General features: G+C 40.1%; 1 protein-coding gene and 1 long non-coding RNA gene across 10 annotated transcripts in view; one reads left to right on the top strand and one right to left on the bottom strand.

Annotated features, from left to right (window-relative positions):
- MACC1 (MET transcriptional regulator MACC1) overlaps positions 1–3587 on the top strand; it is an 81592-nt gene extending 78005 nt beyond the window's left edge. For all 9 annotated transcript variants that reach the window (XM_089315350.1, XM_008261503.5, XM_089315349.1 and 6 more), the window contains one exon: positions 2657–3587. In XM_089315350.1, the coding sequence (XP_089171476.1) occupies positions 2657–2869 (213 nt within the window). In that variant the 3' untranslated portion in view covers positions 2870–3587. The remainder of the gene's footprint in view (positions 1–2656) is intronic.
- Positions 3588–17214: 13627 nt separating this feature from the next.
- On the bottom strand, positions 17215–25383 carry LOC103349416 (uncharacterized). The gene is made up of 4 exons (XR_517584.5): positions 25181–25383; positions 23671–23878; positions 23025–23170; positions 17215–18039 (listed from the first exon to the last, which is right to left on the bottom strand). It is a non-coding gene; the product is annotated as an uncharacterized LOC103349416 (long non-coding RNA).
- Between the last annotated feature and the right edge of the window lie 1834 nt (positions 25384–27217).

Here is a 27217-nt window from a genome sequence, read left to right as displayed (position 1 = left end):
TATTTATCATTTTATTCCTTACTGTAATAAAATTCCTTTTCACAATACTCAATAAATCTTCATTAAATAAGTGAAATAGTTGATTAATGAACAGCCATGTTTGTATTGAATTTTTCATTGTAAGTGTGCTACAATAATGTTTCTCTAGCATGTGTGTTAAGTTTCTAGCAGATCAAAATTTGTACCAAAGGAGTATTCACGTTTAGCTTGCTGCAATGACAAATAAAATAGAAAGCAAAATATGCACATATTTTAGTACAGGTCATGCAATTTAACCACTGATGTGTTTTCAGTCCAAAGCTCTTCTTCTTTTTAGCCAGATTATGGTATAGATTCTAGGGGAATCTCAAAAAAGAACTAGGACAATATCCTGCTTGCATTTTGACTAATTCACGGGACATCTGGGCAGTCTGATTATACATTCGGAGTCCTTCATCAGGGTCCAGAATTCAGCAACATGGCCAGAGCTCCCTGGACTGCAAGAGATGGCTGCAGTGTTCTGTGGTCAGGGCAGCTTGCAAAACGTGAGGGGGGTGGTCTGCAGCACTCTGCCTCCGTGGCTGAGTGTTTGTGTTGCTGGCCCCCTCCTGCATCTGTAGTTCCTAATTTCTGCAACACGTGGGCATGGCTCCTGCCCCCAATAGCGCTGAGAAGCTGCTTCATGATTGAGTGTGCCTCAGGGCTTTGTCGCACACCACCTTTCATAGCGCTGCAGCAAGACAGATGATACAGAGCTCTTCCGCCCACGAAAGTCAGTGGGGCCATTTTGGCTGTTCCTGCCTATAAAGGCACATGAATCTGCACAATAGAGAACAACTCCAAAGTTACTCATTTGTAATCCGTAAGAGTCAATTGCTTTCTGCAATACTTTATGCTAATCGACTACTATGCTATCACCTTGTTACTGAAATGCTCTCAATTGCTGTTTATCATAAAATGTTCCTAGTGCATCCTTTGTTTGATTCAATTACTAAGGGATTTAGAAGAGTCTTAGAAGCTGTTGGTTGTAAAACCCATGATTTTAAGCAATGCATGACAAATTGAAAAATAATGTACCAGCTAGTGGAGCAAACCTCAGAGATTTTAAGGGAATGCAATGAAGAATAATGGTCCCAGGGCTTTTCCAGACAGTGAGGTTATACCCCCTACAGAACAATGTTTGTTTAATGCATCTTTGCATCTGAGCAGTGACAGCCAAGATTGAGCCTGATAGAAAGTTTCTATTAATGTCTCCAATCACCTTCCATTGCTGAGCTATGAATGGTGACCTGGACTTGGGAGATTGGGCTTCCTCGGAGGACACCTCATTGACATTCTATCAATGATAACAGGTAGAATTGTCTATCGATCCCGGTGTGGGTCAGTCTTCCATATAAAAATCACAGATAACTTCTGTTGCTACATCATAAAGCCTGATATGGTATAACTTTGATAATTATCTTTCTTTGTCTACAATAAGATGGGTGAGGATTTGGGTGTTCATGGCTCCACGGGAGTGTCCTTTTGGACAAATAGCCTCAAATGACCACTTGAGCCTTTTTTGTGGATAGAAGCAAAATATAATGGAATGGCTTATGTAGGTCTTCACTGCTTTATATTTCAGTTGTAGGCTGTCTGAGGATATTGGAAAAGGATAAAAAACTACATCAGGAGGCCCTGCCTTATGTACTATTACTGCGAATGTGAGAGCAATTCTCCTAGTATTTAGCTCTGATGCTGTGATTTTACAGTTTCAAGTGATGGAATCACTGCTGAATTAGTTTTGGAAATCCAAATAAGTAATGAGTAATAAAGTTTATATTCCAGCTATTCCAATTAAAAGCATATGGTTCACTTTGTTGTTTTCTTGTAGAACATTCATTTTAAGCTGTGTGTGTATGTGTGTGTGTGTGTGTGCCATCGGTTGTTTGATTGGGTCTGCATTTGTCTCTATTCTCTCTGAGCTTGGTTGCCTTGGTTACCATCACATACACGCTTGCATGTGAAGTTCTCCTTTGACGTACAGTTATTTCTATGGAAACAGTGACGTCATTGGTATGGGTAGGTGCTTAGGGAATGCAAAATGAAAAAGCATCCAATATTGATCTTTCTTTTGGTCAAAAATGTGTCATCAAAGTAATTTTTTGAATTAGGCAACTATATTTTTGCTTTCATTTTAACTTGATCATCAGGCTACATTTTTCCTTGTTTGAGTAAAATGACTTAAAAGTGTGAAATACACAGTCTGGCTCCTTATTATGAAATGTGGTGTTAGACACTTCACCAAAGGTGCATATAAGAAAATGATTATTACTTTAAACTTACAAGTATCTTGGAGAATGAAAAGTTTCTCTCTATAATATTTGTACTCATCAAAAAATTGTGCAAGGCATTTTATATTCATATCAAGACCATGAGGAATGCAAAGTGGATGGATCAATACAAAAGATTAAAGATCTTATATATAAAATCATCATTTTAAAACTCTAGTTTAAGAGCAGAAATATAATAACAGAAAATTGGTGGTTACTAAAACATATTTGCCATTAAACCCATGCATAATTGAGTATTCCATTTGTTTGCATCTTCACAGGTCTTAAAATTCTTTTTTTCTTTAAATATATTTTTCCCTCTGTTTCTCTGCACACTACTCCAGTCTAATACTTTTTCTTTATAGATGATGTGGAAACCTGCCTATGATTTTCTCTGTACTTGGAGTGCTCACTACAGAAATGGCTACAGAGACCTGCTACAAGATCTTCAGTCAGCTTTGGACAGAATGAAAAGCCCTGTGACCAAACAATGGAGAGACCTAACTGGAGCTTTGATACTTGTCAATTCCTTAGAGGTTCTGAGAGCAACAGCGTTCTCCACGCTTGAGGAAGTATAGAAATCGAGGGAGTATTTTGAGGGATGGGGAGAAACAAAACAACTTTTAGAATAATCCTGTCAACAGGTGTCTAGATAAATTGGAGGCCCTCTGAACAATGGGTGTTTCACCAGGAGGCAGGCAAGCAGAGCCCAGAAGAAAGCACACCAGGGAGGTCAATCCCAGTGCACGTCCTTTCTCTCCCCTCTCTCTCAATGCTCAGAGAGGCTGCCAGTCTTACTCCCAGCTGTCATGTGGAGAAACCCAGGACTAGTGAGGACGCTCAAGGCTAAATAATACAGACCCAAGAAAAAGCTTGCAGAACTTGGTTCTTTTTTTTTTTTTTAAAATCACACCACATAGCAGGGTGTTCAACACACAAGAATACAGGGGAAACTCACGGGGAAATGGGAGGAATTGCTTCTCTTTTTCATTGTCTCTTGAAAGACTGCTGAAAGGAAAACATGACATCGTTGGAAATCAACAGAGTTCTGATACACACTCACTCATGGACCTGGCGTTTTCATCAATGACATAGTTGGAAATCCACAGTTCCAATGCGCACTCACTCATGGACCTGGCGTTTTCATCAATGACATCGTTGGAAATCAACAGTTCTGATACACACTCACTCATGGACCTGGCATTTTCATCTACTTCCTTCAGCCCCGACATGGACTACCTCCCCAGGATTATCATGTAAAGTCATTCTTGAGAGCTCAGGGATTTTTAATAACAAGGGGGATTTAACAAAATAATAAAAACCAAAAGCCTATTTTACCACTGTTGAGTATGGTGGTCTTTTTCTTTTCATTTTTATTTATTTGAGAGGCAGAGAGCATGGAAGAGAAAGAATGAGAAAGAGTTCCATCTGTTGGTTCACTCTCAAGTGCTTGCAATGGCCAGGGCTGGGCCAAGACTGAAGTCAGGAACCAGAATCCAGGCTTCCCACATGGGTGGCAGGAGTCCAGGTCTTTGCTACTTCCTGTGGTCTGCATTAGCAGGAAGCTGGAATCAAGAGCTGGAACTGGGGACTGAACCCAGGTACTCGATGTGGTATGTATCATCACAGACAGGTTAAATGTCAGTTCTAAGTATGATAGTCTTAACCAAAATACTGAAATCTTTGTGTGTGCAGAAACGTGTAGGGTGTGTGTGTATGTATCAGAGTATTCTAGAAAGCTCTTGTAAGACACAGATTATTAGTAACTCAAGTCAGCATCGGTTTAAAGACTGGCACAGTTCAGAAAGGCACAATTTACTTACGTAGAAATTTAATCTGCTGATGCCCTACCAGTGTCTCTGTGTGTGTTTGGGCACTCATTCATCTATTGTCAGTCAGTTGATAGATAGTATACCTCTCCTGTGATGGGCACAGGATGCTTGAGGTTGATAATGTGGAAAATAACACGATCCTGATGTCAGTGATAGAGTCAGAGAATAAAACATGGTATATCATGAGTGTAAGATGACAGTTGTAACGATGCCGCAGTGGCACAGAGGTGTAAATAAGCCATCCCATCAAAGAGGAGAGGCCTAGGAAAGCACTGGTGAGCCTGGGGGAAGATCAGGCACTGCACCCAGTCTGGGCAGGGTACACGAGGAGAAGGCCCCGGGAAGGAGCTCAGGAGCACAGAGAGCAGGGGTGAGGGAATGGAAGGATAAAGGAAGAGTTGAGGGGGGAGTGGGGAGGTGAGGATGGAGCAGAAGAGGCCACGTGTAGGCCACTAGGACTCAAGATGGAAAGACTCTCAGAGCTCATGTGAGCGAATTGAAAATGGGTTTTGTCTGGGGCTCCCGAATAAATCACATGCATTTGTCTAAAAAGTAAAAGGCAGATGCTATTGTGAGCTTATAACACACCCGCCCTGGGGCATGGAAAAGGTGATAGGCACTAGGTTTGAAGAACAACATTGGAGGTTTCCAACATTTCCACTTGATAAAAACAGAACGCAGGCTGACTGAGGCGTTAGAACATGCATTTGAGGACAGAGTTTACGTTCATTGAAACTAATCCAGGGAGAAAGGGGCTGGGGGAAACCAACCAGTACTGTCAGCACACAGTCGTTTCCCGTGGTGACTTTGTTGGGGTCTTGCTAGCATGTCAGTAAGCCAGAGAATTTCAGGAAAGAAATTAAAGAATTAATAACTGGGTTTGCCCAGGCTCTCAGACTTGAGAAGATAGAGACCTCGCCAGTTGATGAGTGTGGTAAGACTGAATACATCACTTCAGGTTTGCATGGCAGCATGCAATGTGATTGTGGTTGTGAATTTTAAGAAGAGTTTTTTTTTTTTAAATGTAAAACATGATCTCTGTAACTTAAGGATGAAATGACGGTTGACATATTAACACACATAATGATTTTTTAAGTTTTCTAACAAATCCATCAAGCGGAATTTTAAACCCAGGTTGAAACGCTCTTATCCATTTATTCTGACTTTTTTTTTAATAAAGAGTTTCCACTTATCTGAATTTTACATTTTTCTTGCTAAAATGGATTTTCATAAGCAGAGATTAACTTTGTAATCGTGGGCTGTCTTTAATATTTGGCAGTAAGTCAATGGAATTAACGAGGCACTTACATCTCATCCTTGACATCATTAAAGCATCAAAAGCCATTAATCTAAAACTTCTTTCAGCATTTCAGAAATGGGAGAAGCTTAGATGGTTCTTTTCAGTTCCTCAGGCTTTTCATATATATAATGGCATAAGAATTAGGATGAGATTTAATTCAGTGGCCAGCTTGCGACGTAGCCACAATTTCTATGTAAGCCAGAGATCCTCTTCTTCCCTCTGTAAAAGCCTTTAATGAAACAATAAGGAGATTCACTCAACCGAGGGTCAACAGTTGTTCGAGACAATAATGAATAACACACAGTTTCATGCCCTGTAATGTAAAAACCGCTGTATGCAGATTTGAACTTGGGGGGAAGTAGGTTTATGGAAAGAACAGAATGCTAATTCTAGGGATGGCATCGATTGAGAAATACTGCTGGTAGTTAACAGCTTAGGATTTGTGATATGAACATACAATAGAGAAAGTATATTCAGAATTGTGCAATGTCATAACTAGAATTAAAGACCTGGCTTTTGATGATGCATTACTGTAAAAGGAAGTTGGGGGGATGGAGGGCAGGAAGCATCATTATGTTCTTAAAACTAAATATATGAGGGGCCGGTGCTGTGGCGTAGTGTGGTTAAAGCCCCAGCCTGAAGCACCAGCATCCCATATGGGCACCAGTTCTAGTCCCAGCTGCTCCTCTTCCAATCCAGCTCTCTTGCTATGGCCTGGGAAAGCAGTGGAAGATGGCCCAAGTCCTTGTGCCCCTGCACCCATGTGGGAGACCTGGAAGAAGCTCCTGGCTCCTGGCTTTTGGCCACTGAGGAGTGAACCAGCGGATGGAAGACCTCTCTCTGTCTCTATCTCTCTCTCTGTGACTCTGTCTTTTAAATAAATAAAATAAATCTTTAAAAAAAACCTAAATATATGAAATACATGAAATATGTTCCATTTATATAAATAAATTTAAAAATATTACATATGTAATGCCCAGGGAATATTTGAAACAGTGTAACAGAAAAGGATAATAGTGAATAATTTATGTCACTGGAGGCTTTTCTAATTAGATTTTTTCCTACTTATTCACATATAGTTTGTTTGTGCTTCTACATGGGATTTCCCTCAAATGCTGCTATACAGCTCAGTGAAAGTGAAGTTTCAAAGATCCTATGTCACTATCATGCTTGATGCATAATCCAAAAACATTTTTCAAAGTAGAATACCCTGAAAAGTTTTTGGAGATTAATTTGTAGCATTAGGCAGACCACAATACAAACTAAAAAGTGACCAACACACACACAGGAAACTTAAATCTGTACATACCCAGCACCTGATGTGTATCTGATATTCAGCATCAAAATATCACTGAATTGTAAAAATGTGTGGACTTGCTTGCATATTTTATATTGATTTTCTATTTTTCTACATCAGAAAGTTATAAGCCTAATAAAGACAGATTTGCAATTTTGCATAATAGCATCTGTTGGTGTAAGAAGGGGGGAGGGATAGAGATTAGCACTGGGTCATAAATAGTGATGTCCCAGGAGAAAATTCCAGAGTCAGCATTGTTGTGGTGACAACATCATGTATGATTTCCCCTGCAAAACACTAGTCCAGGAGTCAAGAAACACGGCTTCTGATCCTTGCTCATCAATCCCTGTGAGACCTCAGGCCTGCCTGCCAGCCTCTCTGGCTTTATTTTCTCATGAGTAAAATGAGCTTGAACTGGGTAACCTTCACGTGCCCCTTAAGTTTGAAAGTCTACTGGGCTGATGCTGTGGCTTAGCAGGTAAAGCCACTGCCTGCAGTGCCAGCATCCCATATGGGCACTGGTTCAAGTCCCAGCTGCTCCACTTCCGACCCAGCTCTCTGCAATGGCCTGGGAAAGCAGTAGAAGATGGCCCAAGTCCTTGGGCCCCTGCACTCACATAAGAAGACTAGAGGAAACTCCTGGCTCCTGGCTTCAGATTGGCGCAGCTCCAGCCATTGCAGCCAATTGGGGAGTGAACCAACAGATGGAAGACTCACTCTCTCTCTCTCTCTCTCTCTCTCTGCCTCTCCTTCTCTCTCTGTGTTAACTCTGACTTTCAAATAAATAAAATAAATCTTAAAAAAAAGAAAGTCTATGAGTGTATAACAAATAGGACAGACAGGTATTGTTTATTGTTTTGTTATGAGATAAAAGAATGTAAATTAAGAGTAATAATGTGGATATCAATTATCCACCTTAAAACAATGTCCTCTATATAAGAAGCCTAACCCCTATACCCCAGATCCGCAAGCATCAAAAGTACTTGACAGATAGTATCTCATTTGTTCTTCACTTCAAGAAATTAATTATATAACATAATAGGATCTCAGAAAGTTCACGGAAAATTGAATTGAAAAGCAAGTTTGTGTTAATGCAAAAATAAATTGAAATTCATAATTCATGCAGATTTTTTTCATAATAAGCATTTCCCTTGAACAGTTTGAAGACATCCTCATATTTGAGAGCCACCAACTACTCAAACAAACTGCAGGGTAGCATCAGAGCTCTTAGACATTCGGCCGTGTTTGAATGAGGAGTTACCCAAGGCATAGGGCCAGGCACGGACGTGTCTGCAGAAGCCTCAGACCCGGTGATTTTTACTGCAGCGGCTCTGATGTTAGCAGCAACAGAGTCACCTGAAGGCATGGTTGGAACAGCCACTGGGCGCTGCCACCAGCAGTCGGTGACTCAGCAGTTCTGAGGTGGAATCTGGGAATTTGTATTTTGAATGAGTTACCGGGTGACTCACGGTTTAGTTGTCCAAGCACTTTGAGGACCACCGTGCTACAGAACAGAAGAATCTTTATTAAACAGTAAAGATTACTTTCAGGCAAATAAAATTCCATGTCGTTGTATGGGTCACAGAAATTATTTTTACTTTATTTTTCTAAAAGATTTCTTTACTTACTTGAAAGTCAGAGTTATGGGGTGGGGGGAGAACAGAGACTGAGATAGAGAGAGATCTTCCAACCACTGGTTAGGCCAAAGCCAAGAGCCAGGAACTTCATTTGGTTCTCCCAAGTGGGTATCAGAGCCCAGGCACTGATTTATCCACTGCTTTATCCAGGCCATAAGCAGGGAGCTTGTTTGGAAATAGAGTAGTCAGGATTCAAACTAGTGCCCATTTGGCATACTGGCATCACAGATGGCATCATTACTTGCCATACCACAATAGTGGGTCCAGAAATTATTTTTTAAATCACAAAAAAGAACTAAAAATCACTTTATATGACAGCTTGCTTTATGTAAACAGGACTTTTTCATAATGAGTTAATAAATGTCTGAGAAAATAATGCTTATGTTAAAGATAAAATAAAGCCTCATGTCTCATTTAGGGTATGAATTTATTTGGGAAAAAACAGGTTAACAATAATTTGGGACATTTATCAAATAATTTTGCAAAATATGTACAACCTTGCACTTGCTACTGTAAAATACCTTTGGAGAAAGGCTTGCTTCTTTCTATTGGCCAAACATCTGTTAAACTTATTGTTTGGCACTACAAGGGCCAGGGCTGGGCTGATTCAAAGTAGGAGCCAGGAATTCCACCCAGGTCTCCCCTGTGGGTGGCAGAGGCACACATACTTGGACCGTCTCCCACTGCCTTTCCAGGTGCATTGACAGGGAGCAGGATCAGAAGTGGAGCAGATGGGACTTGAACCAGCACCCACAGGGAATGCAAAGGTGGTAGCTTAGCACTCTGCCACAACACCAGCTCCATATCCCACCTTCTTCCATCATTTTCTTGTTAGTTATTCTTCTGTGAGTGACTGGAAAATCCATGGCTTTCCTCTTTCTGCTTCTGAAGATATCATGACTCTATCCTTCGGTGCCTAGCAGTAGAATATAAAGGGCTAATACATAAAGCCACACTTAAACCACTGCAACATATTAGGTCATTTAATGTACTCATATCAATATGATCAGTAGTTGAAAACCAAAACTTACAACAAAATTACTAGTCTTAAATCAATGGTACCTAATTCAGGCTCTCAAGCAGAATTTGAGATTGGCAAGTTTGGCATAATGTTGACCTTACAATGGCATGATAGAGTTATTATGTGATAATAATTATTATGGCATAATAGAATTAGCTGTCATGGTACTTAGCATAGTAGAAAGATTGACTCTAAGTCTCCTTTTTTTTTTTTTTTTTTTGATTCTCAGGAAATATTACTCAATGCTTGTACAGCCTCTGTATATCACTTTGGAAAGCAAGGAACGCATGAAGGGAGGAGGGAGAATTTACCACAAAAAAGCCTATTCACAGACATGAAATCTTTGTTTTGCTCCATTTCTGCTGGTCTTTTAAAAAAATGGAACATGTCTCTCATTCTTTATTTGATCAATAATATTATACAAATTAACTAATGTTTGCTTTTTACCAGGATGGATTTAATGCAATGTAAGACTGATTTTTAAAGTTGAAAAGGGACTTCAATTAAAGCAAATACAATGGCCCTATGTCACACTGTAATTTAGCAGTAACTCTGGGACCTAGTGTCAGAAAACCCAGTTCAAACTGGCTGAAGTACAAAGAATATATTGTCCCTCACCATTGAAAACTCAGCATTCCAGGATTCAAGATTGAAGCATGTGATCAAACTTTTGGTTTGCATTGTTTTTCCCCATCCCTGCCTCTGACTGTATTAATTTCATCCTTGGATTCCACAAAGCAGTCTAGTAACTCTGTGTTCTCCCTCATGAGGACAAAGTAGCTGCAGCAGTTCCAGCCTCACATTTCCTCATAGCCCTGTTTCAGGGTATCCTGGCTCCATAATATGTCTAACTGGCTAAACGGAACAATGCTTCCCATATGTCCCTTCACTGAATATTTCTGGTTCGAGCTGGCCACAGACCTATCTGTGTAAGCTTGAGAAGTTCTCCATGGAGCAGTAGCCACTGCTGCTCTTGGAAGATGCAGACAGACCAGGCCCCATGGCAACCCCTGACTTGGCTTGTGAGTGACCCACAGCAGAAGTTTCCCAGGATCTCTTCTGTCTTCTCCAAATCCCGGCCAGGCATGAGTGCCATTTACAGAGCGACTAGCATGTCTGCAGGTTAACTTACAACTGTGAGGCTGGAGTTGGAGGAGATCCATGGTTGCCAATGACAAATACAGGTTCCGACTCTCCCTTTGTCCCCCAAGTCCAGCCTGATCTATGATTTGGGTTCAGCACCGGAGACGGAAGAAAGAGCTAGACCAAGACTTGGATGAAGGCCTGCATTCCCAAATGTGTGAGGTCAAGGGCTGTGGCCCACTGTTACTTTATATGCTTGCTCTTGGTTTTGCTGCTGTGAGGGAACTCTATTTTCTGAAAGCCCCACAGGTTGAATTGCTTTGATTGGACAATTTAGGTTTAGTGTTTATCACTCAGCCAATCAGTGATGGGGTAACCCGTGGTCCTTTGAGTACACAGGACTGGATCATGTGCTCCTGAGAGTTTGGGGTTCATTGATCATCAGGTGAAGTCCAGATCTATTCCTAGAAAACAGAAGAGGTGGTGGGGAAGCCAACAGTAATTTTTCACTCAAAATTTGATATGAGATTAACCTCAGCACTGTGAGAAAGGACAATGGACCTGTTTTTATAAACTCCTGCACTAAGTCAAATGCGAAGTAAATGGAATTTCACAGGTCAAGTATATCCTCTATAGACTATATATTGCTGATGACATGAGAAAACTATCTAAAAATCCACTCAGACCTGCAGGTGCACCTGGCCATTTACTTAGTTTACTCTCAAGCAAGGACCTGCCACTTAGTACATGCACCTCACCTGAAAGAAACTAAGGGGGAGAGAGAAATACAACAGGATTTCCCAGAATGCCTGATTGGGGAAATTGGAGATCTTGGCTTGAGTGTCATGACTCACTAGTGAAAACACCACGGCAAATTCCTTTGAACATTTCCTGAATGAAATTACAAAAATACTTCCAAGGTCAGTGGTATTCCATCTTTCTCAGCCATCTGACTTTCCATTGGAGACGCTTAAATCCTCTTTTGAATAAGTAATAACCCCTAAATGCCTCCCAAGGGGAAAGAGGAACAGTGAGAAGGACTGAAATGAAGTAAATAATTCTCGATCGTTGAAAAGAGGGCAAAATGCAAGGGCTACAACAGACAAAAGGGGGCACATTTGCTCTTTTGTTTACAAATCTAAGACTGCTCTATTAAGATAGAATTCACACCTACAGACAATTCACCCTGTTTGTTCATTTTGAAGAACCCTTAATCCTTCTTCTCAAAATACGGTTCCAGTTAATGTTGGTTTAATTATAGTCATAATTGACACTGCATGGAGAAATCCTTTCCGAGGGAAGATCACAATGTCATGTTTTTCAAGGTTGAGTGGGAGGCTGTGGGTTGTGGTGAAAGAAGAGATTAGTGATCAAGGTTATTCCTGGGAGGAAGAGGAATGAGCATTGGATATTATATTCCTAAAGCTGTTTTCACTGAGAGTTTGGAAGAAGCAAATTCTGAGGTCTTTCTTTCATACCCTTAGAGGTCCTTGTTGTTGCATTCTGTTATAATTGATGAGAAGTCACCATGTGCTTAGGACCAAGAGTCTTAGTTCCAATGTGATAGCTGCAAACCCACTGCCAGTGGTTAGTCCATCCACCCTGGGTTCTGCCTACAGCAAGACTAAATCCATCTTTAATGAGAGCTCTGCTGTGATCATTTAGTATATGCTGTGTTTGTCTACTGGGAAATTGGGTTAGTTTACTAGGGCTCCCATAACAAAGTACCATAGGCTGAGTACTTTAAACAGCAAACATTTATTTTTCCTAATTCTAGAGGTGAGAAGTAAGAGCAAGATTTTGTCAGAATTTCTTCTAGAAGCCATATGGGAAGGACTTGCTCCTGGCCTCTCTTCGGCTTAAGGGCTGTCTTCTCCCTCTGCCTTTTTGTGGTCTCCCTTTCACGTCTGTGTCATGTCATCGTGTCTTTAAAGGACAGGAGTCAGATTGGATTAGGGCTTACCTTGTTGTCCTCACTTTAACTGAATTATGGCTGGAACACCCAGTCTCTAAATATGTCACATTCTTAGGGCCTAGAGTTCAACACTTCAAAACATGAGTTGAGGGGTGTGGAGGATTCAGCCATGTAAGAAAAATGACTTGATTAATTTTGATGGTTTTAGATGTTGAATTCAACTACTTGGTTGACATGTATTTTAAATAATTCTGCAATGAACCTGTTAACATTTTTGCCTCCTTGTTTCTCTTCAGAAAGTCATGGATGTCAGAGACACATCCAGAGGCACAGCATGGTAGGGTTGCAGAGAGATGACCACTTAATGCTAGCTAGAACTCCGTCCCTACGGTGTCCTTTAACCACAGACATGGTTTATGAAGTCCAACTCTGCTCATTGGAACTAATGGTAGGCCACACTGGTGTGGATAAGTCACACTTTTGGATGATTTCCCTTTTTTTTTTTCTTGTTGTCCCTACAGAATCTGGATGCTAGAAAAGGAATATTCTTTTGACAGATAGGGAGCTATGAAGACAGTCTAAGAATATTCTGAGTGCCACAGATGGGAACTATGACATGAGTCTTGTCCATTGGTGTGTCCCTTTGGATGTTTTTAAAATAGTGAACACTAAGATGCGTGGGTAGCAAATGTCCGTTATTGCACAAACTAAAACATTGGAAGGCTTACATCATCCAGAAATGCATTAGGCAGAGCATCTGGGAAATTCATGTTGAAGGGTGTGGTGTGTGGGGAAGGAAGACAGGATGCTGGGGACTCCTGAGAAGCTGCAACAGATAATTACGAACATGCGCTTGGAAGAACAGGCTGACAACATCTCCAGCTGAGAGTGACAATTTGAGATAGAAGGCTGAACACTTCCTGGTTGTCATTTTGTACAGTCCTGCCAGAGCAAGTACGGTAAACAGTCTTTCTGGTTTGCCCAAGAAGCAAGATTTCCTGAGGCATGGGATTGTTGATGCTAAAATGAAGAAAGTCTTGGGCAAAAAATGAGAGTATAGGTCACCAAAAGTACAAAACATCCAAAGTCACTGTTAAAAAAGTACAAATTGCAACTGGAAGAAATCTGACCTTAAATCATTGTCAGGCACTTTGCAGTAACTCAAATAATCACCAGGATAAACCCACGGCGAGGAAGAGATGGGATATTTGCAAACATGAAGGGAGCCATGAAAGGTGCTCAGAGTGGAAATCCAAGGAGAAAAGGTTTTGTGGCTTTGATAGGGAGAGAATCTAAGAGCAAACCCTGCTAATTACATTCTGGCTAAGGACCAGACCTGGTACAGCCCATGCTGCTCTGATAAGGATAACCTTTGCAAGGATAGCTCAAGATGGAGACTTGATTATCAGCAGCTCTGATTGCAAAACACTGAATTATTAACTTAATTCAGTCAAAAACATAAATAAATAAATACAGCAGTGGAAACAATATGTGACTTTATATAATCCCAGTAGCTAGTTTCTAGAGGAGGTGTTTGTAAAAGTGGCTATTTTAGTTATGAAAGCCACTATTCAGGAAATTCAGCCGCACAGTGAATTCAGGATATGGAGAGAGGATGGAAAGTTTTGAAGGTATACCTTTGACATTTGCTGAGGGTCTTCGGACATTCTTCTCAGGCTGACTTACCGAGGACGTGAGGGTGACTTAACGTGGAAACAGATTTTGCAATTGTGAAACGCAAACTTGTGTCAGACCGTATGTGAGAGCAAGAACCCAAGCACATTTAAATGCGAAGGAATTGCTTTAATTATGAAAGTCCACTCAAAGTCTGTCTTCTCTTCTGTGCTTTTATTTTCTTCCTCTCCCCTTCACCCTCCTTCTCCTTTTTTTCATCTTTATGTTCTTTCCTTCTCGTTGGTAAAAAGGTGTAGAACTCCTATTCTTGGCACCACATATGAAGTTACTGCTTCTGAGAAAGCAATGCTTCTTGAATACTTTTTATGGCTTAAGCACTCTACGTGGATTCAGACACCGCTGAAGAAAACTCTCCAGTTTTAAGTCATTTTCAGTCTAGTTGAAGGAACTCAGCATGTCAACAGGTAACTGTAAACATAGATATGGCAGAAAATGCTATCAATCAGCAGTGGCTGAAGCTACATAGACAGGGGGCCTGTTTCTATTAAAGGATTTATAAAACTTATTAAAGATGAACAGGTGTGAGATCTGTTGTCACCATAACTGTAATTCCTTCTTGTCACTTCCCTTGTGGCTTTGTGGCATGACAACATGCATGTGTGTTAGCCGTAACTTACTTGTCATTTTGCAGTCACACTTGTTCTATTAACAACTCACTTGATTGTGAATTCCACCTGTTGCACACAGTAAAAAACAGTGAACTTGAAGAATTTTCTTTCCATCGGCCTACCTACCTCTTAAATTCCATTGTCCTTGGGAGTGCTGAGTAAGCATGGCCTACCCGCTCTCCTGCTATGTTACCCAGTTTGTATATTGATAGCTTCTATATTATTTAGGAGCAGGAGACACCTTCAAATGGAAAGTTTCTAAAATCCTACATGAGGTTCCTTATTAAATATTACCGTGACAACTCCATTAATGCACTCCTTAATTCCTTGAGGGCAAAGGGCACTTGGAACACCACATTTAAAATGCTGGGTAAATTCAGGAATCTATCAGTTAAGTCCTGACTCAACAGAATGAGCTCAAGTTTACGGGCAGGGCTCTTAACATTAATAAAGGAGATTGTATTTCCAAAAACATTCCAGTGTTTAAAAAAAGTCATAGAAAAAATACAGCCCTGACTAAACAGTACTCAAGTGGACATAATTTTATTACTGACTAGTTCATACTCAGTGAGAGAGTCCCTGTTATAATTAACTGTGAAGATATGACTTTGATAGAGTTGCTTCTCTTTTTAGGAAAAAAAAAAGCATTGTAATGGCTGGGGATATAAAAACATGGGTATTTTCTGGATATTGGATAAGGTAATTAGAAAGAATTCTTGGAGCATGGAGGGTATCTCCCTAAAACACTCTAACCAGTAAGACTGGAGACCATCAGTCCTCGTCTGTGAAAGAATTATCTAACATTATACCTGGAGCAGACAATTGGCCTAGTATTTCAGATACCAACTAGGACACCTACATCCCATATAAGAGTGAATGGATTGAGTCCCAGTTCTGCCCCATGTTCCAGATTCCTCCTGGGGCAGCCCCTGAGAGGCAGCAGGTGATGGTACAAGTTCATGGGTTCCTGTCACCCACTCGGGAGACGTGGATTGAGTTCCCATTTCCCAGCTTCAGTCTGGCCCAGCCATGACCTATCATTGTGGACATTTGGAGAATGAACTTGTGGATGGAAGTGCTCTCTCTCTCTCTCCCTCTAATAAATAAAAATTAATTAAAAGTAATGTGTGTGTGTAATTAGAGTCTATTTCAATGGGTCAACATACTGCCGTGATTTTTAAATAGAAATCTGTAATGCAATAAGTTTTTGATGTTTTTATTTGCATTTTATGTAATTACTTTTCTTTTCCAAGCAAAACATACTTTTTGTTGAAGTGCCTTACTGAAGGAATTTATTGAGAATACCTACTTTGGGGTCTTGCTATTGTTGTTGTATTCTCCTTTTGCAGTAATGATGGGTTGAACTCATCTCTCTGTGCTTATTGCCCTGTGGCCTGCATTGATAGCATGATTTCCAACATGGTGGGGGAATCTCACTGGAGAGGCAGCTTATGTATTCAGAACCAATTGGCCAAGGAAATATTTAGTGACTTATTGAAAATTTGGTGCATAAAAAAGAAAATCTTACTCTTAAGGAAAACTACCTGAAAATCATCAGATTTATTTTCAATACCCTAAATACTAAAAAACTTACAACCTTGAAAGACAAATCATTCCATTTTTGAATATTTCTTTTATGGGGTTTTGCATGTACTTGAGCCCAAATATACCTTTTTGTGCTTATTCATCCATCCATCCATCCATCCATCCATTTGTCCATTTGCTCATCATCTAATAAATACAGACTTAGTGCCAACTAGTATGTGCCTCAAGTGCTGAGGATAAAATAGCCAATAAGGTGATTCCCTTTTTTCATAGAATTTTTGGTTAGTGAAGGAGCCTACTCCAGAATGAATGCATTTCTCTATATACTTCCCTCTGATGCTTCTAGATAACTCTGATGTCCTCAAATCCTTAAAGGCATCCTCTCTTTCAGGGTGCACACCTCATGACCCCTCATTTCCAATGAAGAGTTTCCAGATTATTTGCTGTGCATGTTACTGTGGTTTGCACACAGCCATCTTGAGATATTGGGCCAGGACTGAATCCAAAGTTTTGGTGAGATCTGTCCAAATCACCCTCATCTTTTTTTTTAAAGCTTTATTTATTTATTCGAAAGTCAGAGTTACACAGAGAGAGGAGAGGCAGAGAGACAGAGAGAAAGGTCTTCCATCCGATGGTTCACTCCCCAATTGGCCACGATGGCTGGAGCTGCGCCGATCCGAAGCCAGGAGCCAGGAGCTTCTTCCGGGTCTCCCACACAGGTGCAGGGGCCCAAGGACTTGGGCCATCTTCTACTGCTTTCCCAGGCCATAGCAGAGAGCTGGGTTGGAAGTGGAGCAGCCAGGTCTTGAACCGGCACCCATATGGGATGCTGGTGTTTCAGGCCAGGGTGTTAACCCACTGCGCCACAGCGCCGACCCCTCATCTTTTCAATCATTTTTTTAACTTTTATTTAATGAATATAAATTTCCAAAGTGCAGCTTATGGATTACAATGGCTTCTCCCCCATAACGTCCCTCCCACCCGCAACCCTCCCCTTTCCCACTCCCTCTCCCCTTCCATTCACATCAAGATTCATTTTCGATAATCTTTATATACAGATCAGTTTAGCATACATTAAGTAAAGATTTCAACAGTTTGCTCCCACACAGAAACATAAAGTGAAAAATACTGTTTGAGTACTAGTTATAGCATTAAATCTCAATGTACAGCACACTAAGGACAGAGATCAATCATTTAGTTAGAAAACTTAGTGGGCCTCAGTTATGTGCCAGGCAAGTGTGAATATGATCGTAAAACTAAAGGAAGTTACAGAATGATTGAACAAGACAACGGCTTCTCTAACTGTGAGCGACACCGTTCACTTGCTCAGCCTGTGTGCCAAGATAAGGAACCGATTTTGACAGACTGGTGACTTAACTTAGTCTTTTGTGTTAGTTTAAGGAGTTCCAGCCCCAGACTGAGGCACAGACACAGCAAAAGCACTGAGCTAAGCAAGTAGTCTGCAACTGAAGCTGCTGAGAAGTAATATAAATTGCAAAGTCATCAGGGATTTTTTTTTTTTAATGGAGTAAGTGGAATTATTGCAACACTAACCTCTTCAGGGTTATGGTCAGTTACAGGAACCAGATAGGTTTGAAAACAGGAGAGTATACACAGACGTTTATGGTAGAACCAGGTAGACATACATATTATCATCTTTGTGGATTGATAACATTTCTTTTGTCTCCTTCTTATCTCAAGAAAGGATCTCTTCTGAGTCTGAAGCATAGTTCTGTCTTGGTATCTTGGATATAAATGTCTCATGGTCCCTTTCAACTGGAGAGAGTTTCCTTCTCCCTTGTCGCCACTGTTAAACTAGAAAATGGTTCATATCTGTGTTACAATAGAAATTAGTGATCATCATTACTTTACTCATTTGTTTGCTCATATCACTTATCCAATTTTTAAAATCAATTCAGTGCCTGATCCATGTTTAGAATTCATTTAACTTTTGTGGAATGAGTGGATAAATGAATGAGAACCTTGTCAAATAACCTCCGTTTCTCCATAGCTTAAGATACTTAAGATATTCATCTGCTTAATAGGCAAGGACAAGACCAGGGTTTCTTGCAGCTGGATGAAGCTCTAAGACTATAATGGAGAGATGACGTTAAGCATGTGAGGGATGCCAGAGGGTACCAGTCTAATGAGTGGCAGGCTGGCTATGTCTCTGAAATGGTACTGACTTCTCAAGTGGGTAGCAAGTGCTGTGATGTTATGGTGGAAACAAAGGTAGTACCTCACAGGGAGTTGTTTGACTAATTGTGATGGTCCTTTGAGTCTTTTTCATGACTATTAAAGATGCTTCACTATCACTACATAACACTGTGTATCAATGTTTTTGGTCTGCTTGTAAGCCTTAGTCATTATGAAATATTTCAAATATCACCAATGTCTCCATGATATCTCCTCTCAGCCATTTCTCACTTGGGCATGGCTCTTCCTATGAGAGGTTTAGCATAATCTTCCAAGGTTTGTGAACCATGTTGCTAAATCAGTAAATCAGGCAGGTGTCACCTTCAGGGTGTTAAGGTAGCCAAGATGAAATTTCTTACAGGAATCTATTGCTACATATCCTTGCACACATTTTGGGAGTAGACTATAAGCAGAGATTGAGATGTAAGGATCCAGCCAGAAGTTATCATTCCCCAAAGAAAAGAACAGCATGGACACTAGAAACTGGACAGGGAGGAATTCAAGCAGAAGTAAAACAGAAATTGACCTTCATTATCAGTTATCACTGGTACCTTAGTGAGAAGGAAATGGGAACTGTAGAGCAATTTCAGGAACCTGACAGGAGCAGTTGCAAGAATCTACTTTTGTGACAAATTTAACTGTATATTCCTCTGAGTGTGGTAAGATGAATTCTTGAACATCCCTCAAAACCAATTCAAGAAACTAAACCTCTTCTTGGAAACCAAATAAGGTTGTTTTTCAATGTAAGTCATAGTGAAAAAGTTGATAGACATCCTAAATAATGACTCATAGAAGATCTGGTGGCAGGAGGTTATTTTTCACGGAACATGTTTGATTTCCCATTTGGTGTTGTGCCCTGAGACCAGAACATGTAAAACTAATTCCTTCCCAATGCTCAGGATCTAAAGCTACTGGGCCCCTTCCGCATCACCAGAATCTGTGGTCTAAAGGATTACTGGAAATTCATGTGCAGAGGCAAACAGAAGAAGAGACAGGGTTTTGGTGTAGGGTGACAGAGAGCAAAGGTTGTGGTCAAGGAGGCTGAGAGATCCAGACCTCAAGGACACTCTCTTCTGCCTTCAGGATTGGCCAATTGGTGAACTTGAAGTAACCAGGACTAATTTTTTTTTTTGGCAATGTATTAGTCTCCTAAGGCTGTCATATACAAATCCCATAGATTAAGCAACCTAAACAATAAAATTTATATTCTTATATCTCTAGTTGCTGGAATTCCAAGATGGAGGCATTGGCAGGAGTGGTTTCTCCCAAAGTCTCTCTCCTTGGCTGGCAGGTAGCTGCCCTCTTGCTGCCTCCTCACAAGATGGTCTCTCTGAAGGCACACTCCTGCTGGTGCTTCCTCTTCTGAAAGATGTTTTGTTGGATGAGGGTCCCACTCTTTAAAAACTTGAGGTTCAAATCCAATTATATTGAATATAATATAATAATATATAGCAGATATTCAGTGGTACTATTTTGGACTTTCACATAGGAATTTGTGGAGGACACAACTGAACCCATCACATCACCACGTATGGTGCATTGAAGAGATGTTAACTACACAAGGGAAGTGATTCCCAAATCTCAAGCACTCTGTATACTTGGTGTGAAGCGAGAACGTTCTTTAGATGCCAATACATGTATGTGGCTACAAAACAAAGCACCTATCAGGTGCTACACCATACCCTGCATTATCCAGGGCATGGACTATGCTTACAGCCACGCACACAGAATCATCAGCCTCAAGTATAGATTATGACAAACTCACCAATCATTTTGCTGTCTTCATGCAGGTCTGCATTATCAGTCTTTCCAGTTATTTTTTTATAGATATTTAGCTTGGTTGGCCCTAAGTTCATTACTTCAACAAATAGTCAAAGCTTACTGGACCTCATAAAATGATGAGCAGGATCCTGTAGGGAATGCTATCTTCATAAGGCTTATGTCTCTCAGGCTGTGCTATACCTGGAGCCAGGAACTCAATCCAAGTTTCCAAGTGTGTAACAGGGACACAGCTACATCAGCCATCACCGCTGCCTCAGAGTCTGCATCAGCTTAACGCCCAGTCAGGAGCTGGAGCTGGTTATTGGACCCAGGTACCATAGGTGGAACAAAGGCATATTAACCACCAGGCCAAATGTAATGGGTGTTTGGCATAGAGATAAAGTCACCACATATTTACTTCTTTGGACATTCTAAAAGCCATGCCTTTTTCTGGCTTTTTCTCTCATGGACACTATTGATAAAAACAGAGATAAAAGGAATAGTAATCTATGGCTTTAAAAAAATGAACTCATTTTTTTAAACCTCTTACTGTTGTGAAAGTCAGAAGAGCTAACCTAAACAAAGGTGATTTGTGCAGCTATGAAAGGAAACACACATGGAAATCATAGCTTTGTGGTTGTTTTAGCCCTGGAGGTGTTGCTTCTGGCCTTCCTTCCGTTAGTGTTTGGGTAAGTTAGAGACCAACACTGTTCCTGGTCTCTCTCACTTTCAGATTCTCTTGTTAATCTTTTCACCCCTTGTAAAATTGGAACCCTACATTATATGGGGGGTTGACAGTAGAATCCTGGATAAACATGACTGCAGAAGCCACTGAATTACTAAAACTAGCATGTATTACTTATGTTACAGTCACACACAGCAGGTATGGGAAATGAAAAAAGTTGTGTTAAAAGAAATAACTTGCCATCAGGAATTGGCTTCTTAGACTAAAACATGAATAATGCAACAAGTCAGAAGTGCAAAGTAATCTGTCCTTAGAGAGAGGACGTTTGCTAACAGCTCCAATGACAGGTGTGGGGCTTGTTAGGAGGCTTTGTGTGGAAGTGGGGTTCAAGCAAAAGAAGAGGGGGAGCTTCCCCTGGTATATCATTGGGGCAGAGCTTAGAGCTGGGCTGAGAGCAGACACAGAGGCTTTGTGAGCACAGGAGATGGAGCATGTTGGGACAGTGGGATTGGAAGGTTCAAGCGGTGAATGGGCACTGGCCCTGGAGGCTGAGCAGGACAGGAATCTGAGAGCAATGGACTTGTTTCCCCTTGGTGGGCCTTGCTGGTGCTAGATTCTCATGATGTTTTACTGCTGGGTTCTCTGTGTATAATACTTGGCATTGTTTATATTTCCATTCTCGTTTTATTATGTCAGTTTGTTATCTTTGTTTAAGAAGTATGCCACCTATATGAAAGATGCTAAAAATACATACTTTAAGATACACAATAGTTTTTGCCTTGTGGGGGATCTGTTACTTAAATATATGAGTTTTTTGCATAGTTAAACTCACACTTGTCAGAGGACTTAAACCTAGGGGTATAATTTATGTATCTGAAGACAGCTTTTTCTGACCAAAGTGTCATGTTCCATGGGGAAGGTAAGGTCAAATGGATTTATACTACATGCCTTACACATCTAAACACACAACGTTATTGTACATTACACGTAATTTCATGCATACACACGGGGTAAAATGATAAAAACTTGCACAGGTGAAATGCATGTGATTTCAGAAGACAGTAGAAGGAAAGATGAGTTATGAAGTACTAGCTGTTTCCATAACATTGTTAAAACCTTTCTTAAAAACTTTTTATGTATTTATTTGAAAGAAAGAGAGAGAGAGAATCTTGCACCTGCTGGTTCACTCCCCAAATAGCTAAAATGATCAGGGCTGGGCTAGGCTGAAACTGGGAGCTCAGAACTCAATCTGAGTGTCCCATATATGTGGCAGGGACCCCAGGACTTGAACCTGTTACTCCCCAAGGTGCACATTTGCAGGAAACTGGAATCAGAAGTAGGGCTGGGCCTCTAATTTGGAATGTGGGAGTTCCAAATGGTGACTTTATCTCTATGCCAAACACCCATTCCCTTATCTTTATATTTTTCCATAACATTTTTAGTTTTTTCTAACTAGAATTCTAAACTATATACAACAAAATATTAATGTGTTTAACAGTGATTTTTTTCACATGGATACTTTCATGAATAAAATATTCTGTATCTTTGTGTATGTTTGAAATATTTTGCAAGCGAAAACAAATTAAAAATAAAAACAAACACAGTCTAAACCCTATTTTTCTGTTAGGTCCTTCTTCACCAAACAGAATATCAAGAACTCACAGCTAATCTCTCCATTTAGTAGTTAAGAAATATTAATTCATCTGGCATTAAATGGTAAGAATGCAACCTTTAGAATAATGTCTTATGTATTCCTATTTTAAAAAGGATGAGTTATATGAACAGAGTGAACAGAGAATGGCAAGGATCTAAGACATTTTGAAAATACTACAGTTTCCTCCTAAAATATAAATTTCTCTTTAAAGAAAAAACACACTAATTAGAAGAAAGGATTTCATATGTTTTCATTGTATCATTATCCTGATTGGACAGTACACAATGTATACATGCACCAAAAATCAAGAATACCCCATAAATCTGTACTGTTTTATATGATAAAATTTTTACAAATATGAAAAAGCAAAAAATCGGGAAATATGCAAATATTAGATATTTAATTAGCCAAAAACTCTGGAAGTAGGATCAGAAATCCTGATTCTTGCTCATTTATGCTAATAGTTTAACCCCAGGTAACCAGTAACCCACTCGGGGTGCTCACCTCTTCATCTGTAAAATGAAATCTCCATATTCTTCCTCACCCAGAATCCTCTATGTAGGTGGCGAAGTAGCCACGTGTCAAGGAAGTTGGTTCTGAAGCCAGATTGGGACATGTGAGATAGTGACATCATGCCTTACTTTTATTTTCTAGAAAATACAAAGAGGAGATTCAAATAGCCAAAAATGGACATAGGCACTCAGGACTCTTCTCTGTGCTAGGAGCAGAAGAGATGCTAATAGTTGTGGCATCTCTTGCCTCCGGTTAGCAATATTTCGTTTTTGTGAGGATCTCAACACCCCTTTGCCAACAGCTGGGAACCTGTGCTCCCAACTTCTAAGTTTTCACTTTTCTTTATTTGGTAGGTTTCTACATTTCTCGCGTTGCTTGATGTAAAGGCATTCGAATGAAGAGGCTTTGCATTCAGCTGGGTCAGGTGACCTCAGAAACCTGAGTTAGAATGCACGCAGAGTTCACGTGTTTCCTTTCACTCCCAGATTAATCATTGCATTCACCGGAGCTGGCTCTCCAGTCACAAATTAACCCAACCGCTGAATCACTTCCGTTTCCTCCTTGGGAAGGGAAGCAGAAACAAATATTTCTGTCTGAGAGGAAGCCACTTGGAACTCATTAAAATTCCTGATCTTACCCGGATGCGCACTGGGCATTGTTCTCAGAGGTGATGGGCACCGGATGGCGTCCCTGTCAGCGATGGCATTTCCAGAACTCACACACATTCTTCGATTTTCCTCACTTGGCTTAAAACACACTCACAAAATACCCAGACCTCTTCCTGAGCTGACCCCAGCAAAACTTCATTAAAAGTGAATTCAGATATAATTATATACTCTCGTTATCTGTAAAAAGTAAGGAGGGAAGGTTACACAAGTGATTTTTCAATTTTACCAGTACTTTGTTTTCTGATAACTAATTATCTGAATCATAGAAATAACTGACATTTACTTAATATGAATTCTCAGGCATTTCTCCCAAGAGCTTTCATATCCATGGTACCTACATACACACGTGGTACTGTTACTGCATGTGTTTTATCAGTGAGGATATGGAAACGCAGAGAAGTTCTGTAAATAGCTCATGGTCACACAACTTGTAAGGTGAATTGGGGAGCCCTAGAATCAAACTTTAGTCTTTGAACTATAACCCCAGCAGAACCAACCACACTTGGAGACTGCTTACAAAAGGCTGTGTTTTTTTTTTTTCTTTTTTCTTACTTTTAAAAAAAATTAATTAATTTATTTTAGAGGCAGAATTGCAGCCAGAGAGAGAGAGAGAGAGAGAGAGGTCTTTCATCTGCCGGCTCACTCCCCAAATGGCCTCATTGGTCCCAGCTGAGCCAGGCTGCATCCAGGGGCCAGGAACTACATGTAGGTCTCCCATGTGGGCCATCTTCTGCGGCCTTCCCAGGCACATTAGCAAACAGTTGGATCACAAAGCCGACTCGGACGGATGTTATGATATGAGATGCTGGTGTTGTGGGCACCACAACAAGGGCCCAAGGCTGTAACTTTTCTATAGTTGCTTCTGCTATCAGATCCTATTTGAAGTATGGGAAAGCAACAGGTTTGAGAAAAGAGCTCCCTAAACTGACACAAGCTGCATTTTGAACAGCCTTGGTCAGCTCCGGGTACTTCAGTGTTAGTCAGGAGCAATGAGGCTCCAATATTTTTGAAATTCAAATGGCTCTAGGTATTATTAGAAAAGGAACAGATAATACTAGGCTATTGATTGGGGACCTATTATAGGATAATTTTCTAAATTTATTATAAATTTCCCTGGCATGCAAGAGATGATTGCTATTTGAAAGTCCATTCTTTAGAGGTTTCACCCTTTTGGGAAGGGAAACAGTAAGTTGCTATAGAAAACACACATTTTTATTCTTCTTCCATGTGTTTATTTCATCAATTTTATAAAAGGACAGATAAGATATTTTGTTTTTGCTTTGGTACTGAGAAATAACTACAAGGAGAACCTTAAATCACAGAAATAGCTTACATGTAAGCAGGTCAGAGTGGAGAAATGAAAAAGCAGAGTGTGAATCACAGAGGGAACTCAGTTTTCACCCGTCTGGTAACAGGCAGTGAAATGCTAATACTTTCCTAGTGCTAGCTCAGAAGGAAACAAGTAGAGATATCACTCACCTGGCAAAGAAACACCTCGCTAATGGAGGCGGAGGGTCACTCCTCATGAGAATATTGTCTCCCTTTCTGTGACAATGCCAGAAATTCTATGTACTTTTTTAAAACTGAAACGTCGTTAATGAAAGCAAATGAACAAATGTCCCTTTTCCTAAATCTTTCACTGGCACCATTGCAAGGCATGGAATGTTCTTTGAGCCTATCATTATTCTCAGTCAAGTTAATTATCATCCATTCTTACAACATGGACTATCAGAAAACCTGGTAAGTCCCAGGTTCCCGACATTATTGCTTTAATAGCTATATAGGTATTTTTACATCATAAAACATCTATGCTAAGACATCAGAATATACCTTAAGCAAATTGCTCTCATGGTTGACAACCTATACTTATCACATTTTTAATGTAAATGTAAATTGGTAGAGCTGAAGCTAACAGTTCAAAAATGCCATATAAATTTTTTCCCTTTGAAAAAATAGTGCCAAATTTAATATAACAAAGAAAAGGGAGATATGGCCATTGATTCTTTGGAATCTTCCACTAACAAAGAACAACACTGTTTTTCTGAATTGTGACTTCCAAATAAGGCATTTCTATAATTTATCTAGAATTATGCAACTATTTTACGTAAGTTTAATCCTTCGGATAAAAGCCCTATTCTTTACCTTACAGTCTTTTCATGATGTTTTAAACATTTTATCACAATCTTCCCGGAATCTTTTAAAAAGTCTCCTACCAATGTATCCCTTCTAAATATCACTTAACTGTTACTGGAAATTTTAGATGATTTTATAATGCGTATTTTGTAAGGGTTCTAAATTTTTCCCTGTATCTCCTTTACTACTCCCCAGCTTCTCATCTTCTGACTCTTGCTAATAACTGGTGCTTCTCTATAAATTCAGCTCTTTTTTCTATGTTGCTATTTCTGATCTGTTACAAACATAGAAACCAGGTAATGATTCTCACGTTAAAGCTAATAGGATCCAAGTCAAGTCTCTTTTTAGTCTTTGTGAAATTGATTTTAGCTTAGGTGGGGACCTATTTATATTTCATGCCAGATTCTAGTCAATGTTCTGGATATTGATGTTTTCAGATACATGACCTCTGATTGCCAAAGAAAAAAACTTGTTGGGGAAGGAAAGAAGGACAGGAAGGACCTCTAGGCACCCCAGGCAACATGAGCAGAGGCTGGAATTGACCTTGGGCATAGGGTGTTTTCTGAACCCTTCACGTCATTTAGCAAAGCTGCAGCCTCAATAATAAGATGAGGAGAAGCAATGTGGGATGAGGCATTTAAGGACCAGAAATGCAGCCATAAACGGGTAAAACAACAAAGGCTCTTATACTCATGTTAGGGAATTTTAGCTGCAGCAGTGAGCGAGACTGCCCCTGCAGTGTGTGAGAGAGGGCAGCCTATGATCAGCTTTCTCTCTTCCTTCACAGCACATTGCTTTCTTGTCACTGCTCTATGTATTTTATTCTATGTTACATTAACTGGCAGCGTTTCCTTCAAAACTAGCATAGTGAAAGGGTGTTGTTTTTAACCCTTCTATATAACATGACTTTACATGTTTATCTGAAAGGGAAAAAAAAACAAATGAGCTTAAACTTGGATAAGACAATAAAAGAAAGATGGTATCTTAGCAAAGAATCACTAATGTTTACTATGCCTCTTCAGAGAGTTCCAGAGACCTCTGCTGCAGGTATCTTTTGACATCTAGCAAACAGCAGTGAAGCCTGGAGACAGGTGCAAATACCCTTCAGAATGAGAAGCAGATCAATTGAGAAAGTGAGCAAACAATGACTTATGTAGAAAGTTGAGTTGAATGAAATCTATTGTAAATGCCAATTACCAAATTTCATCCTTGTCTTTATTACAATACATATGTAGTAAATTGGTCTTAATTTTAAGTGATAGAAGAGATTTCCAGAAAGTTAGGTGGGAACAGGTATTTGACAAAGCAGTGAAGCCTCTTCTTGGGATGCCAGCATCCCATATCTGAGTGCTGTCGGTAGAGTCTTCACTTTGCTTGTGACTC

This window comes from Oryctolagus cuniculus, chromosome 16, assembly GCF_051225735.1.
Source record: "Oryctolagus cuniculus isolate XC-2025 breed Fujian yellow rabbit chromosome 16, ASM5122573v1, whole genome shotgun sequence".
In the NCBI taxonomy this organism is placed as follows: Eukaryota; Metazoa; Chordata; class Mammalia; order Lagomorpha; family Leporidae; genus Oryctolagus; species Oryctolagus cuniculus.
The sequence above is the reverse complement of the archived record's forward strand: the minus strand, read 5'-3'. Positions and strand labels throughout refer to the sequence as shown.